The 18,839-nt window shown below is 26.2% G+C and overlaps 3 protein-coding genes across 4 annotated transcripts in view; 2 read left to right on the top strand and 1 right to left on the bottom strand.

Annotated features, from left to right (window-relative positions):
• The window catches only part of LOC141536835 (peptidoglycan recognition protein 1), an 87,143-nt gene extending 68,691 nt beyond the window's left edge, over window positions 1-18,452 (bottom strand). The window contains exon 1 of the mRNA XM_074257599.1: window positions 18,435-18,452. Coding sequence (XP_074113700.1) covers window positions 18,435-18,436 — 2 coding nt within the window. The 5' untranslated portion in view covers window positions 18,437-18,452. The remainder of the gene's footprint in view (window positions 1-18,434) is intronic.
• LOC141536839 (ATP-binding cassette sub-family G member 1-like) lies at window positions 583-16,167 on the top strand. Its single transcript, XM_074257602.1, has 4 exons — window positions 583-861; window positions 2,028-2,278; window positions 7,462-7,579; window positions 13,899-16,167. Exons 2-4 carry the CDS (start codon window positions 2,152-2,154, stop codon window positions 14,104-14,106), a joined length of 453 nt encoding a protein of 150 aa, XP_074113703.1. The 5' UTR covers window positions 583-861; window positions 2,028-2,151; the 3' UTR covers window positions 14,107-16,167.
• Window positions 17,143-18,422, top strand: LOC141536840 (ribonuclease Oy-like). Of its 2 annotated transcripts, XM_074257604.1 has the most exons (3): window positions 17,143-17,473; window positions 17,519-18,081; window positions 18,153-18,422. In XM_074257604.1, exons 2-3 carry the CDS (start codon window positions 17,833-17,835, stop codon window positions 18,294-18,296), a joined length of 393 nt encoding a protein of 130 aa, XP_074113705.1. In that variant the 5' UTR covers window positions 17,143-17,473; window positions 17,519-17,832; the 3' UTR covers window positions 18,297-18,422. The 2 variants fall into 2 exon arrangements, with proteins under 2 accessions (XP_074113705.1, XP_074113704.1); XM_074257603.1 differs by having other exon boundaries at window positions 17,143-18,081.
• Window positions 18,453-18,839: the final 387 nt, after the last annotated feature.

Raw genomic sequence — 18,839 nt, 5'->3', positions numbered from 1 at the left:
TTCCCCTCAAGAAAATAATTCGGAAGAAAAAATATTTTCCTGACTCAAATGAACTTTTTTTTCTATGTAAGTTTAAATCCATGGAAAAAAATCATTATTTAAGATAAAAATAGCATCAGTACACAAGCTACTAATCAAAAGTATGTAAATAAATTTTTGAATTTTTCAAAAGCTTCTTACTAACATAAATCTACTACGCTACATGAATGATAAAAAAATAGTTACATGTAAGCTAAAATAAGCGTATCGTATCATACAGGCTTATCGACAAAGCACACTCGACTACTTGCGTAAGTAAGGTGCGCAAAATTCTCATATAAAATTCAAACATACGTAATATACTTTAGTACAAAAATAAATTGTCTGTATTTTTCACGTAATTTATCTCTTATCCTAAAAGTATATCATTTGCCACTATTAAGTAAAATTTGAACTTATGTAATGTTTCTTTTGTAATTTTTTAAATAAAAATCTAGCACCCCCGCTAATTTAAAAGCTACTTAATAAAATTTTTCCTCATACTTAGACAGATGGTAAAAGCTTACTGCGCAGCCCACTAACCGCAGACTTAGACAACGCGAACGCGTGAGCGTACAATTATTCGCGGTCTCTTCAGTCTTCAGTCTACACCAAGTGTTCGCGCCGCTTACAGTTGACTTCTCTGTATTTATAATCAACAACAACAACAATAATAATAATAATAATAATAATAATAATAATAATAATAATAATAATAATAATAATCATAATCATAATCATAATACATATTAAACTCGTGCACTGTCATCGGGTCGTCGGCACAATTTATAACACAAATCGATTCTACGCATTCTGCTTCTATCACTCCGATAATAAATTGAGGTAAATTGTTTTATTGCTTTAAATTAGCTGTTTTGTAAATAATTAATTAAAAATGAATAATAATAGACAATTTGTCACAATAAATTTTAAATTGTTGGAAAAATTCTATGGTAATTACAAGCATGTCAATTTTTTGTTTTTACTAAAAAATTTGATTGATCCGTTGACACAATAATAGCATAGTAATTTCAATGTTATATTTTTTTTTAAATTAATAAAAAAATTGGAAAAATCTTCTGAAATTTACCGTGCGTATTTTTATAATTTACAGTAACAATTTTTGATTATTTTCATGCGAATTTTTTTAATTGAAGTTTGATCTATTATTTTTGTCAAATGTTAAGAGATGTAAAAAAAATTGATGACTTTTTTTAAAAAAATTTTTAATTCTTGTAAAAAAATATTTTTATAATTTTATTGGATCTTCAATATTTTCGCTGTAATTTTGATTTCAAATTTTTTTAATTTATTATAATATAAATAATCTAAATGGAGCAGCTGAACGAAAAAATTAAAATTGTGATCAAATAAAATTTCCCACAAGAAAGTAATAATTTTTTTTAGTTTAATATTTTAATTTAATTAAAAATCTTTAATATTTTCGCTGTAATTTTAATCAAAAAATTTTTAAAAATGTTACACGGAAAGAACAAAATGACACTGGATATCATCCTAGATTATACTGAGTGAAAAAAATTTTTAGATAGTAGCTAATATAAACCAGATTATAATGAGTATAATCCAGATTATAATGAGTATAATCCAGATATCACGCAGTATAATCTAGATTTTTCTAGCTACTATCGAAAAAATTTTTCACCACAGATATCACTGAGTATAATCTCGGATGATATCCAGTGTCATCTTGTTCTTTCCATGTATATTTGTGAATAAACTATATGAAGCAGTTAAACAAAAATTTTATTCACGAAAAAATGAAATATTGGAAATACGAGAAAATTTATGGGAACTTTTTTTGTGAAGAGTAAAATTTCTTACAAGAAAGTATTTTTTTTTTTTGTATCTTCGATATTTCAATCGTAATTTTGATTTTAAATTGATCCAAAATATTTCTTCAGAGAAGTTAACTAAAAACTATTTTTAATTAAGAAAATGAAGATTGTTACAGCAATTAATGAAATTAATTTTTTTTTTTTTTTTTCAAGGGAGCAAGAGAAGAGTCAAGTAATATGAGTCGCGATTAATGAGGAAGAGAAACAATAAACCAAACTGTTAATCCGTAAATAAGTCTAAGGAGCACGAAGCTAGAAATAGGAAGTCAAGATCGTAATGGATGAAACATCTAAAGGTCTGGAGGCTAATGCATGTATCGTACCTTTTGGACACGCGACTAGAATGCCTCCGGTCGATATCGAGTTCTGCGATCTTACGTATTCAGTACCTTCGGGTAGAAAAGGTCAGTGCCTTATTCACTTTTTATTTCATTTCTTCTTTCGTTTCATATTGTTTAGTTATTTTTACATTCTTCGAGTTCGGTAGTTATTGACCTCTGCGCATGAAAATTTGAATAAGAATCGATCGTTTTATTTTGGCAATCAGGCCTTTTAATCTAATGCATGAGGATAAACTTATTTTTAGAACTCAAAAATCTTGTAAGGACTTACTTTATTATTAATGGGCTTCGGTCAAACGTGTTTTAAACATTGACCTTTTCGAATTTTTTGTATCAGTCAAATCATTAAAAAAAAAAAAAAAAAAAAATTTTAAATCTCACTCGGAAAAAAAGGAAAAAAATTAATAATCAATACAATAGACAATAAATCTACAGTAGCCAGAACGATAAAATTATAAAATCAATAAATTTCTTACAAAGAAGATATTTAAAAATCTATAATTAATAATTATTACATAATGACCTTGAATTCTGATATCACACGTGTTTCGCGGATTTAAAATGCTAATTAAGAAACTCAATGGTTCTAAACCGTAAGCTACTAAATATAAATAATGAATATAGAATAAATAAATAAAAGAGATATTTAAACTATAGCAGTGTGTAAAAAGTTGAATAACTGAATTCAATTAAATGATTTTATTTAATCATAATAAAATATGTCAACGAGTTATTAATTATCACCATCAATCATTTAGTAGTGTCTTATGCCTATAAACTTAATTATTCAAATTCTATATCATTTATGTACTGCTACTACTTGAACATATGTATATTTAAATGACACATGTGACATGTAAAATAATATTTCCAATATTATAACTGGTTATATATATATATTTATTACTTTAACACCGATTAATCATCATTTTACATATGTTTCTAATAACTTTTCATTTATGATCATTACAATTATTATTTTATAATAATTTAAACTTTAATCAAAAGTACAAAATATACACAGAGAAAAAAATTGTTATTTTAAAATGAAAAATGTAATTAGAAATTAATACATTAAAAAATTTTAACAATTTTATTTCTAAACTGAAGAAATCAAATTTTTTTTATTGTAATTTCCTTGAAAAAAAGTTTTATAAGAATTGGGAAAAAATAATTTTAAAATTAATTTTTTTCAAATCAAAAAAACTTTTTCTTAACAAGAAAGTTACTGTAAGAAAAATTTTGATTTCTTCAGCTAAAAAATAAAAATGTAGCTTTTATTGTCCGCTTGAAGATACTCAGGTCATTAATAACACGGAAAAAATACGTTGTAAAATTTATAGAAAAGTTTGTAAAATTTACAAAATTCTATCTATAAGTCGACTCATGTAATATTTACAGGACTATGTTATTTTTACGTGGTAAATTCTGTTATTATAAATCTATAAATTTAATAAATTCAGTCTGTAATTATAAAATAATTTTTTCTGTTATTATTACTGGAAATTTATTGTAATTAATTAAAAAGCATTACTTGAGTCAACATCATTGCAAACTAATTTATATCACGGTTTTGAATTTTTTCAAAAATTTTAATTTTTCTGATTTTTTACAGTCTACTTCAAGACAAATTATTTTTTTACAATCAGTAAAAAAAAATTTCTTCACATATGATAAAAATTTTAAATTTACCATTAACAGATTATTATTTACATTTTTAATCAATAATCAAACATAATTTTAATTCAAGAAGTTACTCTGCAACGATCACATAATATTCTTATAGCCCTGAATAAAAAAAAGTATTGAGACAAAGAAAAAAGTATTGAAAAGTATCGGATTGACTAGAAAACCAATACTTTTTTCTTTGTTTCAATACTTTTTTTTTAATCAGGGAGATTTCATAGAATTTATCTGTAAATTTTACAAAAAAAATACGTAGTTTTCACGTAAACTCACAAGTAATAATTACATATTTTAAAGAATATATACTGTAGAAATTTTGAAGATTATTTTCTGTAAATTTTACACAGTCGTTTTTTCCGTGCACCGGTTAAAATTCAATCAGCATCATATTGGTGAAGGGCAGTCGGTAAGAAATTTGCCGAATTAAAGAGCTATCGGGGATCGAAAGAGCCTAACGTCGACGTCTATGAATTAAGTCGTGTCACGAATAATTCCAACTGGGAGAACTTACTTTCTATTTTAATAAGTAAATTAATCTGTCCTTTGAACTTGCAGCATTTGCCGAGAATTACTCTAACATTGCACTATCGTTGGGTGGAACTTAACCAATCTAATTGAAACAAAATTTTCAGCAAATAAATCCGTTTTACAATGACTTTGAATTCTTTCAGTCTAAACTTTACTGATATACGGAGGGAAAAATTTTCTTTTGAAAAAAATGAGCATTAATTTGTCAAAATTAATTTGTTGAAATTTTTTTTAACAATTTTATTTTCTAGCTGAAGAAATCAAATTTTTTCTTACAGTAACTTTCTTGTTAAGAAAAAGTTTTTTTGATTTGAAAAAAATTAATTTTAAAATTATTTTTTGCCAAATCTTATAAAACTTTATTTCAAGAAAATTACAATAAGAAAAATTTAATTTCTTTATAATTTACCAAGACTGCATCATGTTGCATTTACTATTTATTTTTTTCCGTGTAACATTCAGTTTCTTCTTTTCCTGATCCCTTTAGTGTAATCAAAAATTATTTTTATATTTTCAAAATTACTTCTCTAATTGTTTTCTTATAATCTCTTGATATTAATCAATAAAATATTACTTTCATAATTGGTTAACAAATTGATTGTCATTATTAATGATCTGCATGATTTATCGCAGATGAAACACATTGCTGAATGTTTAACTATTTATTTTAAATATCTCAGAAAATATAAATATTTGTCAAATATATAAATTCAGTTAACTTATTAAAAATAACAATATTTTTAAAAGTCAAACCTTAACAATCTTGTGTAAAATATTCTTCATTATAATTATTATATTTTTCAACAAATAAAATTTTCTGCTTTGCTTAGTAAGTATTAGCAATGATTTCTTCTTTTCTCCGGGTGACGGAAAAGTATTTGTTACAAAAGTACATTTATATTCTTATCACATCCTTGACATATTATTTTCCATTGTGATTCAAGACCCCTTCGAACACCCACGTACGTTTTGCCTACGTGTGTCATTTTTCCGCTTCGATGTTATTTTGTTAATGCTCTTGAAATACAAGAAGCCAGAAAAATATATAAAAGTCGTGCGTCAATCAATTTAAATCGACGGAAATTTTTAAATGAACGAGTTTACGGATTCAAGGCTCCTTTTTTTTGACTTTTTAAATATTTGTGCATTCAATGTTATAGTTATAATATAAATTAGTATTCTTATGCATATACAGGTCAATGAGAGTACATACATTTATATATCTTCTGATATGAAGTAAATGTGGAGATAAAGATACACGGAAGCCGGGTCATAAGTTTAAATTCTATAGATACTTAACATTTTATAGACATATTATTTTTTTTCATTCATTGCAAAAATAATAAGAATAATAAAATTATTTATTTCATTTTAATTATTTCTGATTTGTCGCTATTTAAAGTATTTTAGAATTAAGGAAGTTTAATTGATAAAAAATGCATTTTTTACATTTTTGTTCTTTTGCTGTTTCCGATGATAATTCATTCTTGACGACGATTTTATTACGGAATCGTGTTTAATTAATTCAATCAATTAATGCGTAGTAATAAATATATAATTATTAATTTTAGTATAATACTTCAATTAAAATGACATTTTTTGCTAATTTTTTTTTATCAGTAAATAATAACATCGTCAAAGAATTTTTGAAATTGAAAAATTAATATTTATAGCAAATTAATATTTTTTAATTAGATTTAATACGAATCAATATTTATAAATAGTTATTAACGTTAGAGGTATAAGGATACGCTAATAAAAAAATTAACTTCATTCAAGAGAAGAAATCTTGAACTCAGAATTCTACTTTGAAGAATATGATTTTTTTTTTTTTAGTTTAGAGGATCTTAAGTCAAGAATTTTTCTCTTGACTCAAGAAAATAATATTCCTCAAAATGGAATTCGGGGTTCAAAATTTCTTCTTTTGAATTTAGTCAACTTTTTTATCAGTATAGTAAATTTACTCCTGAAAGATATTTAAATTACAGAGAGATTTGTAGGAACTGAGGAAATAATAAGTTTTCGATCCTTGACTCGATCGATTTTTGAAAAAATATTTTCTTAAGAAGAAATTAAGAGCTATATAGCTTCATACGATCCTAGAAAAAATTTTTTTTCTTCTTAATTTATTTTTTAACGATCTTTTTACACTCAGGGTTCTAAAATTTTTAAATCCACTTTTATGATTTAGATGATAAATATGAAAATATATCATGCAAGCAAACTATTCGTAACGTGATTGGTCAAATATATCAAAGCATAAAACTATACACAAATCCTAAATTTATGCGCACGTTTGAGCGCGCAAATTTGAATTTTAGTTAAAAAAAAAAAAGAAAAAATTTCACATGTAGAAAATTTTTTAAATTACACATTTAATTTTTTAAAAATATTTTTTGTCATAATTTAGTTATTAAAAAATCCATTTTTATAATTTAGTTGAAAAATATGAAAATATATCATGTAAGCAATCTATTCGTAACGTGATTGGTCAAATATATCAAAGCATGAAAATATATGCAAAGTCTATAGTCAGGCCCGCGTTTGCGCGCGCAAATCTGAATTCTAATTTTGAAAAAAAACAAATAAAAGAATTCTTTGGTCAAAATAATGAATTTATCAAAATGTTCCGAGTTTTAATTATACTGAACACTTTTTTATTATTTTAAATTAATCGATTTTTTAACGTGTCATTTAAATACACTGAAAAAAAAAAAATCTCGACTGGAAGGTAAATTTTGTTGGCTCAAAAAAATATTAAAGAAGATTGAAAATTTCTTAAATGACATCAAATTTTTTTAAACCAAAAAAATTTCTTTTTGCTCCAAAATAACTTTTGCCTTTCTCAAATTTTTTTTGGTTTAAGAAACTTTTTTTTTCTGTGTATCTTTCAGAAAAGATTCACCACGCTTATATCCCTAGAACTTTTTTCAAAACTACTATTCAAATGTCAGAAAAATTCTATTTTTTTTATGCTTATGCAAAAAAAAATATATCTTCCAACAAATACTAAAAATCAACCGATTTTTCAGGTACAAAATTAATATTACGAGGAATTAGTGGGCAATTTCGTTCCGGCCAACTTACAGCAATCCTTGGTCCATCGGGAGCAGGAAAATCCACGCTCCTAAATGTCCTAGCTGGTTACAAGTACGTAAAGAAAATGATAATCATAAGCTATGTTTTAAACTTTGAAAAGTTTAAGTCAAAGATTAAAAATTAACAACCGTGCGTACAACGTGACTTTTCCATATTCAATTTTTTAACACTTTTATCACCACCAGACAGTGGAAAAATGTTAATAAAAATGTAACTATAGTTGATCTTGGGAATTAAATAGCAACTTCACCCTTGACCTCATCAGTGACGTTCACAATACATTATTGATTAAACTCATTATGTGCGAACTCATTGTTTATATGAAATCTATCCGTGTCAATTATGGTATTTTTATAACAATAACAGCAGTTTGTTAATCTTCATTTTATTGTTCATTATTATTAGTCACGATACCAATTAAACTCCTATTAATATTGTTATATCGGCAATAATTATCTTGCGTCCTACATTGTTCACATATGTTCAATATCACGGTCGTTAATTATAATCAATATTTTGATTTTTTTTTTAGTTTTATTTTTTCTATTATATTGAGTAGTTGTACGGAAAAAAATTTAATTGCACACCGTGAAGAAGCTTGCAAAATAAAAACCAATCATCTCAACTCATTTGTACAATTGTTATAATTTATAATCTAATGATAAAGCACAAAATAATTAGATACTAGCAACCTTGTAGTTACTATGTGACTGCCGTGACTTGTGAACTATAAATAAATAAAATTTTGCTTCATTAAATAATTACTTTTGTTTAATTGCGCTGTACTTTCTTAAATATTGATGATTTTAAAGATATAAGCTCATCCTGATGCTACACTCATCAAGAGCTTTTATTTGAGTACCCATATGCATTTTTGATATACAGGGTGTCTCTGAAGTGGCGGGAGTAATTGTTGGGGTCGATAGAGAAAAAAATACTGAATCGAAAGTTCCTGAGCCAAAAATTTTTTTGGGCCATAGAATTTGAGTTATGAATTAAAAACGATAGCCAATCAGAAGCGCGCTATTCGAGAAATGAAAATGAGCGGGGAAGTAGAGGAGACGCGAGAGTGAGATGCTGCAATAGCAGCTTACTCGCTCACACAAAGCCGAGCATGAGAGGGGATTGTGACGCTATGAGCCGAGTACGTAAGTGTGAATGAGTGGATGTATGAGGTCGCAAGCGGACGGCTTAATGTATGAGTGTGTGTCCGTGTATCGCAGCATTATTGGAGGCGTTGTAACGCTGAATTAAAGCTAACCGGGTACTCTAAGACAGAGGAAAAAAATTTTAATTTTTATTTTTATTCGAAAAAATTTAATAAAAAAAAATAAAAAGGCCCAAGATTTAACCAGACCCACAGAAACGGAGAGTAAATTTTTAATTCTCATTTATTTTGCTGGGGATTATTTTCAAATACAAAAAAAAAAAAAAGGCTAAGATTCAACTGGAATCCAAAAGAGATGGATGAAAAAATTTTATTTTTATTTTTAATCAGCAAAATTATTTTTCTTTAAAAAAGAGCCCAATCTCGACTGGAGCAAGAAAAAATGATTGAAAAATTTTATTATTAATTTTCAATCAACAAAATTATTATAAAAAAATAAATGGGCCCAAGTCTCAACCGGACCCAAACAAACGGATAAAAATTTTTATTACTTACTTAATTTGGTGGAAATTATTTTTAAAAACGAAGAAAATTCCCAAGACTCGATCGGACCCAAAAAAAATAATTAAAAGAATTTTTTCCTTATTTTCAATCACCAAAATCATGTTTCTTCAAAAAAGGCCCAATCTCAACCGGACTAGAAGAAACTGATTGAAAAATTTTATTTTTATTATTAATCGAGAAAATTATTTTGAAAAAAAAATAGGGCCCAGAATCAACCGGACAAACAATGGACTTGAGTTCAATTTTTTTCTTAATTTATAATTTGACATTCTACCTGTTAATTCACCGATAGATAATTCTAATAAAAATATCAAAATTATTCGGACTTGAGTTCAATTTTTTTCTTAATTTATAATTTGACACTCTACCTGTTAATTCACTGATAGATAATTCTAATAAAAATATCAAAATTATTCGGACTTGAGTTCAATTTTTTCTTAATTTATAATTTGACATTCTACCTGTTAATTCACTGATAGATAATTCTATTAAAAATATCAAAATTATTCGGACTTGAGTTCAATTTTTTTTTTTAATTTATCATTTGACATTTCGCTTGTTGATTAAGTGATTAATAATTTTAATAATAATATCAAAATTATCAGGACTCGAGAGCGATTTTTTTTTTAGTATATTTTTTTACATTTTACCTGTCAATTAACTGATAAATAATTTCAATTAAAATATCAAAATTATTCGGACTTGAGTTCAATTTTTTTTTTTAATTTATTAGTTGACATTTTACCTGTTAATTAACTGATAAATAATTTTAATAAAAATATCAAAATTATCAGGACTCGAGAGCGATTTTTTTTTTCAATTCCTTATTTGACATTTTACCTGTCAATTAATTAAAAAATAATTTTAATTAAAATATCAAAATTATTGGGACTTGAGTTCAATGTTTGTTTTAATTTATTTTTGACATTTTACCTGACGATTAATTGAAAAATTATTTTACAGAATAATTCCCAGCAAAATAAATGAGAAATGAAAGTTTTCCATCCGTTTGGTTGGGTCCGGTTGAGTCTTGGGCAATTCCTTCTGTTTTCAAAAATTATTCCGAGCATAAGAAATAAGTAATAAAAATTTTCTATCTGTTCGTTTTGGTCCGGTTGAGTCTGGGGCCTATTTTCTTTTTTGAAATAATTTTGTCAATTAATAATTGATAATAAATTTTTTCAATCAGTTTTTATCGTCTTGTCAAGATTAGGCTGATTTTTGTTCAATAAATTTTTGTTTGTTATTGAAAAGAGAAAATAAATTTTTTTGCATTCTTCTATTCTTGGCTCTGGTCGAGTCTTGGGCATTTTTTCGTTTTTAAAAATAATTCCTAGCAAAATGAATGGGAAATAAAAGTTTTCGATCCGTTTGTTTGGGTCCGATTGAGTCTGGGGCCTATTAATTTTTTTAAGAATAATGTTGTTAATTAATAATTGATAATAAAATTTTTCAATCAGTTATTCGAAGTCTGTTTGAGATTGGGCCTTTCTTTTCAAGGAAAATTAATCTTGGTGATCAAGTAATAAAAAATTTCTATCCGTTTATTTGGGTCCTGCTGCGTCTTGGGTCTATTTTTTTTTTTTAATAATTTAGTTAATTAATATTTAGAAATAAAATTTTTCGATTTATCTTTTTCGGGTCCGGTCGAGTCTTGGGCAATTTTTTTGTTTCGAAAAATAATTCCCAACAAAAAAACAGGAATAAAAGTTTTCTTTCCGTTTGTTTGGGTCCAGTTAAGTCTGGGGCCTATTTTCTTTTTTAAAAAATTTTGTTGATTAAAAATTCATTATAAAACTTTTCAATTATTTTTTCTTGCTCCAGTCGAGATCAGGCCCTTTTTCAAAGGAAAATAATTTTGCTGATTAAAAATAGAAAAACAAAGATTTTCAATTTATTTTATTTCGGGTCTGGTCGAGTCTAGGGCATTTTTATCGTTTTCAAAAATAATTTCCTGCAAAATAAATAAGTAATAAAAATTATTTATCCGTTTGTTTGGGTCCAGTTGAGTCTAGGGCCTCATTTGTTTTTTTAATTAGTTTTGATGATCAACAATAAAAAATAAAATTTTTGGATCATTTTTCTGGGTCCGGTCGAAATTGAGCCTTTTATTATAAAAAAGTTAATTATGATGATTAAAAATGAATAGTAAAATTTTTTTATTCATCTCCCTTTCGGTCTGATGGAGTCTTGGGCATTTTTTCGTTTTTAAAGATAATTTCCAGCAAATTAAGTAAGTAATAAAAATTTTCTATCCGTTTGTTTAAGTCCGGTTAAGTCTGTGGCTTATTTTCTTTTTTAAATAATATTTGATTAATAATAAAAAATAAAATTTTTTAATTAGTTTCTCTTAGTCTGTTTGAGATTGGGCCTTGTTTCGAAAAGAAATTAATTTGGCTGATTGAAAATGAAAACAAAATTTTTCAATTTATTTTTTTTTTTTTGGGTCCGGTCGAGTCTTGGGCGATTTTCTTCGTTTTTAAAATAATTCCCATCAAAATAAATAAGTAATTAAAACTATCTATCTGTTTGTTTGGGTCCGGTTGAGTCTGCGGACTATTTTTTTTTTTTAAATAATTTTGTTGATTGAAAATTAATAATAAAATTTTTTAATCATTTTTTTGCTCCAGTCGAGATTGGGCCTTTTTTAAAAGAAACAATTTTGCTGATTGAAAATAAGGAAAAAATTTTTGTACTGTTATTTTTTTGGATCCGATCGAGTCTTGGGCATTTTTTCGTTTTTAAAGATAATTTCCAGCAAATTAAGTTAGTAATAAAAATTTTTATCCGTTTGTTTGGGTCCGGTTGAGACTTGGGCCCATTTATTTTTTTATAATAATTTTGTTGATTGAAAATTAATAATAAAATTTTTCAATCATTTTTTCTTGCTCCAGTCGAGATTGGGCTCTTTTTTAAAGAAAAATAATTTTGCTGATTAAAAATAAAAAATAAAATTTTTTCATCCATCTCTTTTTGGATTCCAGTTGAATCTTAGCCTTTTTTTTTTTTGTATTTGAAAATAATCCCCAGCAAAATAAATGAGAATTAAAAATTTACTCTCCGTTTCTGTGGGTCTGGTTAAATCTTGGGCCTTTTTATTTTTTTTTTTATTAAATTTTTTCGAATAAAAATAAAAATTAAAATTTTTTCCTCTGTCTTAGAGTACCCGGTTAGCTTTAATTCAGCGTTACAACGCCTCCAATAATGCTGCGATACACGGACACACACTCATACATTAAGCCGTCCGCTTGCGACCTCATACATCCACTCATTCACACTTACGTACTCGGCTCATAGCGTCACAATCCCCTCTCATGCTCGGCTTTGTGTGAGCGAGTAAGCTGCTATTGCAGCATCTCACTCTCGCGTCTCCTCTACTTCCCCGCTCATTTTCATTTCTCGAATAGCGCGCTTCTGATTGGCTATCGTTTTTAATTCATAACTCAAATTCTATGGCCCAAAAAAATTTTTGGCTCAGGAACTTTCGATTCAGTATTTTTTTCTCTATCGACCCCAACAATTACTCCCGCCACTTCAGAGACACCCTGTATATATATATAAATATATGAAATATATGAAAAATTGATGTGGGTACTCAAATGAAAGGTCTCGATGAGTGTAACATCGGGATGAGCTTATATCTTTAAAAGTGTCAATAGTTCACAAGATGCAAGGAAATTTCTTAATTATGTATCTAGAGATAGAGTATTTTCGAATGTAATCTAAATACTTATCATAATAAATTGACTATCGGTGAGAATGATATAAAACCTTGAAAAGGCACAAATTCAAGTCAAGACTTTTTTCATGTAAAAAAAAATCGTTTGTTTAAAATCTTAAATGTAACACAAACCAAGACTTTTTTAAGACGCCAAAAAAAAATTCTGAGAGCAGATTTTTGAAATTTGGTTCTCAAATTTGTTGTGAAAATTAATTTTTAGACGATTTTATGACTTTCTAACTGCTATATTTTTGAATACGCTCTTTTTAAATTGAATTTGAAATTGTTGAAAACTTATTATCGGACAATTTTAAGACTTTTTTAAGACGCTTCGTTTTAATTTTTTGGGGCTCTGTCGCTGTTAGCTTATCTTGAAATAGTCTTGAAAAATTTTTTTAAAACTTTTTTAAGATTTTTTTAAAACTATTTTAAGATTTTTTTAAGACGAATTTTAGATTATTTTAAAATTATTTTAAGATTATCTATAATAACTTTCCGGAACTGTCGCTGTGATATTGTCTTATTTTCAAATTTCAAAAATCTGCTCTCGGAATTTTTTTTTTTGGCGTCTTAAAAAAGTCTTAAAATAGTCTTGGTTTGTGTCACGTTTAAGATCTTAAACAAACGACAATTTTAAGACGATTTTTTTTTTAAACGGATTGCAATGACACTAAATTTCACTAAAAAAAACCGATTTTATCATACGACTACCCTGGACAAAAATTTTTCTTATTCTCTTAATAATATAAATTATAAATTATAGTAAAAAAAACTTTAATTCATTAAAAGTTAGCGATCAATTTTTTTATTAAAAAATAAAAATCTAAATTTGATACGATATAATTTGTACGTGAAAAAAATTGACGAAAGTATCAAAATTGAAATTAATATTAAATTTTTAACGTTAGCTCTATGGAGCAATTTTTTCGAATTTTCAATTAATAATTTATTTAAATTGTTTTTATCTCATTTTTAAGATGCCTAGAAACTGGGGGCCTTGTTACAATCAACGGACAACCGCGAGTGCTCCGGGAGTTCAAGAAGATGTCCTGTTACATTATGCAAGAAGACCTTATACAGCAAAAGTTGACTGTCATTGAATCTATGCACTTTGCGGCTGATCTTAAACTTACTCATAATGTAACTGAGTGTACGAGAAACTCTATTGTAAGTTTAATATTATGATTAATGTTTTTCTTCCAAGAATGAGATAAAATTTAATCGTACTAAATTGTTTAGATGCATTGTTATGATAAAATTTCTCTAATTGACTTTCACTAAAAGTGAAGTGAATGAATTACATTGTTAGTTAGATTTTCAACACGCGATATTAACAAAAGAAGTAAAATTAGAATTTTCGCAGTTTTATTATAAAATTTCATTTTTTTAATTTATTACAAATTGGTTTTCTTTGACTAGAAGAAATGTATATATTTATATAGACGAGTGTCACAGATGAGTAACCGCAAACAACGTAATTTTAACTGATGTCTAAGCCGAGAAGTGTGTCCCGTTATAATGTTCAAACTATATTTGTATGATTTATTTGATGACAAAAGAACTACAGAGCAATATTTTATACTTATGTACGCATTCTCATTAAAAAATTACAACAAAGGTTTTTTATTATTAGTTAATTTGAAATGAAAAAATATTAAAAATTTCTTTATGAGCTATAAAACATTAAATATTTTTACGACAAATATTAAAATTTAGTTTAGGTGCATCAAGATAGAATTTACATTAGTACGCTAGAATTTTTGGAAAATATTTATAAACAGAGTCAACCATTTTAATTTTCATTTATTTGAACGAAATTTCTATTTGATTTTATTGATATGTTTTTTTTTTTTTAATACATAAAAAAAAATGAATAATTTAGAAAAAAAACAAAGTTTTTTTATTATTATTATTATTATTATTCAGAGTCAGTTTTAACTGCTGTTATATCGCCGACTTTTAACTGTTGGGAGTGGTACGTTGGGGTCTTATTGAGTTGTGAAAATCTTAACCTACACGGAAAAAAGAAAACTCGAAAAATTACAGTATAAAATGTAAAATCGGTTCCGTCGTAATCAAAACTAGAAGAATTACAATTTGAAATAACATTTTTCTAAATTTGATTTGTTAATTTAATATTCAGAGCTTTCACGGAAAAAATGCCTTGTGAAATTTACAAAATTCTATCTATAAGTCGACTCATCTAATATTTACAGAACTTAATAGATTATTTTTACGTGGTAAATTCTGTTATTATAAATCTCTAAATTTAATAAATTCAGTCTGTAATAATAATATAACTTTTTCTGTTATTATTACTGGAAATTTATTGCAATGAATTAAAAAGCATTACTTGAGTCAGCATCATTGCAAACTAATTTATATCACGGTTTTGAATTTTTTCAAAAATTTTAATTTTTCTGATTTTTTACAGTGTACTTCAAGACAAATTATTTTTTTATAATCAGTAAAAAAAAAAAAATTTCTTCACATATGATAAAAATTTTAAATTTACTATTAACAGATTATTATTTAGATTTTTAATCAATAATCAAACATAATTTTAATTCAAGAAGTTACTCTGCAACGATCACATAATATTCTTATAGCCGTGAATAAAAAAAAGTATTGAGACAAAGAAAAAAGTATTGAAAAGTATCGGATTGACTAGAAAACCAATACTTTTTTCTTTGTCTCAATACTTTTTTTTTAATCAGGGAGATTTCATAGAATTTATCTGTAAATTTTACAAAAACATACGTAATTTTCACGTAAACTCACAAGTAATAATTACATATTTTTTCTTTAAATTTTAAAGAATATTTACTGTGGAAATTTTGAAGATTATTTTCTGTAAATTTTACACAGTCGTTTTTTCCGTGTATATTTCTTCCCGTTATTTTCTTAAATATTTCTTAATTTATTTCTTCTTTTTCAGGCATGGAACACTGCGTGTTTTGGGTTGATTTTGCAGCCCTTGTTTTTATACTGATGGCATTCAAAGCAATTGCATTTTACTTACTCAGACAGCGCCTACGGCCTAATAAAACATTCCGTGCGATACATCTTGTTGGAAGACTTATTAAAAATCATTTCAGTATTGAATAAATATTGAAATTTATTTTAAATATTTAGGACGTAGTGTGACAGAAGATTAGTTTTAAGTTAATATTGTAAATTATTTAGATTTTGTAAATCTTTTTTACTGATTTGTTGGAAGCAAAATAAACAAATAGATTAATGTTATTTTTTGTTTAATTATTTATCATACTGAAAAATGCAATTTTGGAAAAATTTCATATTTTTATGTATTCATTTTTTGAATCATGTAGTTTTTTTTTTTTTTTTTTTAATGGAAAAAAATCTATTACTCTAGATTTCAAAATTCAATTTTATAATATATCCAGTGGAGTGAGCAAAAATAATTTATTTCACTGAAAAATCTCAATAGAATTTCATAAACTCGATGAAAATTTTTTTATACACGGCGAAAAAAAATAAAATAGGGAGTTTCTCTAATTTTGCATAGAAATTTTTTCTTTATTAACATGATAGAAATATCCTTGTGAAATAGGAAAAATTCATTTACGAAATGAAAAAAAAATTTTTTTTTTCAATTTAAAAAAAATAGAAATCGAAAAAACACCATTCTGAAATTTTCAGGATATTTGTAAAAAATGTCAAAGTTTCATATGAAAGAAAGAAAAAAAAAATTAAAAATGTTTATCATCGAGAAATTCGGAGTTTTTTCGGAAAATCTAAAAAATAACGATGAAGATAGGTTTGAATAATTTTTTTATATTTTTTCCCAAAAAGAACATTTAATAAAAAAAATTAAAAAAAAAAAACGTCCCGATAAGTCAATTTTTGAAAAAGTTATGGCAATTTAAGCTACATCGTCCATAATCTGCTTTTTTAATTTTTTCGAAATGTAAAGCAAAATTTGAAAAAAATTTCCTCGAATTTTTTTTATCACAAACCGACTGTGTATCACTGTTTTACTTTTAAATTATCTGAAATTCCTCGAATGAGAAAATTGTTATGTAAATTTGTAATTATTAAATTAAGTTACATAAATTTTAGTGATAAATGAATTTTTCCTATGTCACATGGATATTTCTATCATGTTAATAAAGAAAAAATTCCCATGTTAACATTGGAATTTTTCCTATGCAAAAATATATTTTTTTTGCCGTGTAGGTATACTTCAAAATTTTATAAAAATATTCATTGGTATAAAAAATGTATACTTATAAAATACTCTATATCAAAAACATATCACATTCCTGATAAAATATGAATTTAAAATCTCTCCAAAACATCATTAGCCTAGAAATGATAAGTTGAATGATATCAATGAATAAATATAAAACTAATTTATCTATTATATGAACTCAATCCGTATTTCTTTAAATATAAACGCTAACAATAAAAAATAACCTGCAGTGTTATCGAAACCATCAATAAACCTCTAGAAGTACTTTTAGTTCCAAAAAACCACAATGAAGATTTATATAATAATTCTAATACTGGTAGCTGTAGTGGGCGGAAGGTAAGTAAAAATTAAGCAAAACATTTCTACAAAATAAATCGAAAGGATTTTTATGTTTTTTCAGCGACAATCTGATCTGAATGACTCCAAAGAATTAAACTCCATCAAAGAAACACGAAATTGATGTATATATTTTGAAAGCACGATGGCCAGACACCGCGTGTTATATATTAAAATTAGGAAACGAATCGAGCATATGCTCGCTTCCAAAAGAAAAAAATTGGATTGTCGCCGGATTATGGCCGGAAATGAGAGGCACTAATAAGCACATAAATTGAAACTCTTCAGCGACATTTGGTCTAAACCAATTAGCGAAAATTAGAGCTGATTTGAACGCCAAATTTATCAGCGTAGGTCCAATGAACGACACTTCTTTGTGGGAAAGAGTCTGGTATTCCCACGGAACTTGCGGTAATAGTGTTCCGGCAATAAACTCTCAGTATAAATATTTTAATAAAACTCTCGAGTTGTTCAACAAGTATGACATACAGGGTGCTTTTGAATCCAACAACATTACAATTGGAAATGAGTATGATGTAAAAGAAATTTTAGCCGCAATCGAACGCACTTTTGGCAAGCACGGAATGACGGCTTGTAAATTTATGGCAGTAAGTTTTAAAATTATTTTTAGGTAAAATAGTTAAAAATCTTATTTTTATAACAAATTTTAAATTTTTAGAAAATATCTAAGTACTATCTACATGAAGTAAGTCTCTGCTTTGATAAAACATTCAACTTAATCCACTGTGACGGAGTACGTCCGCAATTGACTGACTGTCCTCGCAAGAAATTAATTACGATTCCAAATATTAAATTCGAATAAATAATAATAATTTAATAAAAAATAAAAACATTCGAAGAACCATAGAAAATATGGTTGTTATTTTTCTGTAAATAATAACTTAATTCAAGGTGAAAATTTTTGTATGTTGATATTGTAATAAAAGGAATAATTACTCACATTTTCGAAGAAAATTAGCTGCTGTCAGTGCACCCATGGTCCCTTACTTCCGTATTTATGATTGATGTGTTTGAAGAATCGGATATATAAATTGATCTGAAACGATTTGTTTTTTTTAGTACATTTTGATATCTTTAAAGCTTGAACACTTACAAATATATTTTTTTTTTTAATGGATATTAAAGTAATTTTTTTTATTTGTTTCTTCACAATCGTCGCTTTAAAAGCCAACGGGTATAGAATTTATTTTATTGATAATTATTTAAAATGCATGGAAAAAACAACTGTGTAAAATTTACAGAAAATAATCTTCAAAATTTCCACAGTATCTATTCTTTAAAATTTACAGAAAAAATATGTAATTATTACTTGTGAGTTTACGTGAAAACTACGTATGTTTTTGTA

The sequence above is a fragment of the Cotesia typhae genome, unplaced genomic scaffold, assembly GCF_013202065.1.
Source record: "Cotesia typhae breed Kobodo isofemale line unplaced genomic scaffold, CoteBio_Ctyphae scaffold_45, whole genome shotgun sequence".
Classification (NCBI taxonomy): domain Eukaryota; kingdom Metazoa; phylum Arthropoda; class Insecta; order Hymenoptera; family Braconidae; genus Cotesia; species Cotesia typhae.
The sequence above is the reverse complement of the archived record's forward strand: the minus strand, read 5'-3'. Positions and strand labels throughout refer to the sequence as shown.

Coding starts and splice junctions, on each gene's coding strand:
- LOC141536839 (XM_074257602.1), top strand. CDS start 2,152: ATGGATGAAACATCTAAAGGTCTGGAGGCTAATGCATGTATCGTACCT. Junction 2,279..7,461: donor AGTACCTTCGGGTAGAAAAG/GTCAGTGCCTTA, acceptor CCGATTTTTCAG/GTACAAAATTAATATTACGA. Junction 7,580..13,898: donor AATGTCCTAGCTGGTTACAA/GTACGTAAAGAA, acceptor CTCATTTTTAAG/ATGCCTAGAAACTGGGGGCC.
- LOC141536840 (XM_074257604.1), top strand. CDS start 17,833: ATGAACGACACTTCTTTGTGGGAAAGAGTCTGGTATTCCCACGGAACT. Junction 18,082..18,152: donor CGGCTTGTAAATTTATGGCA/GTAAGTTTTAAA, acceptor TTAAATTTTTAG/AAAATATCTAAGTACTATCT.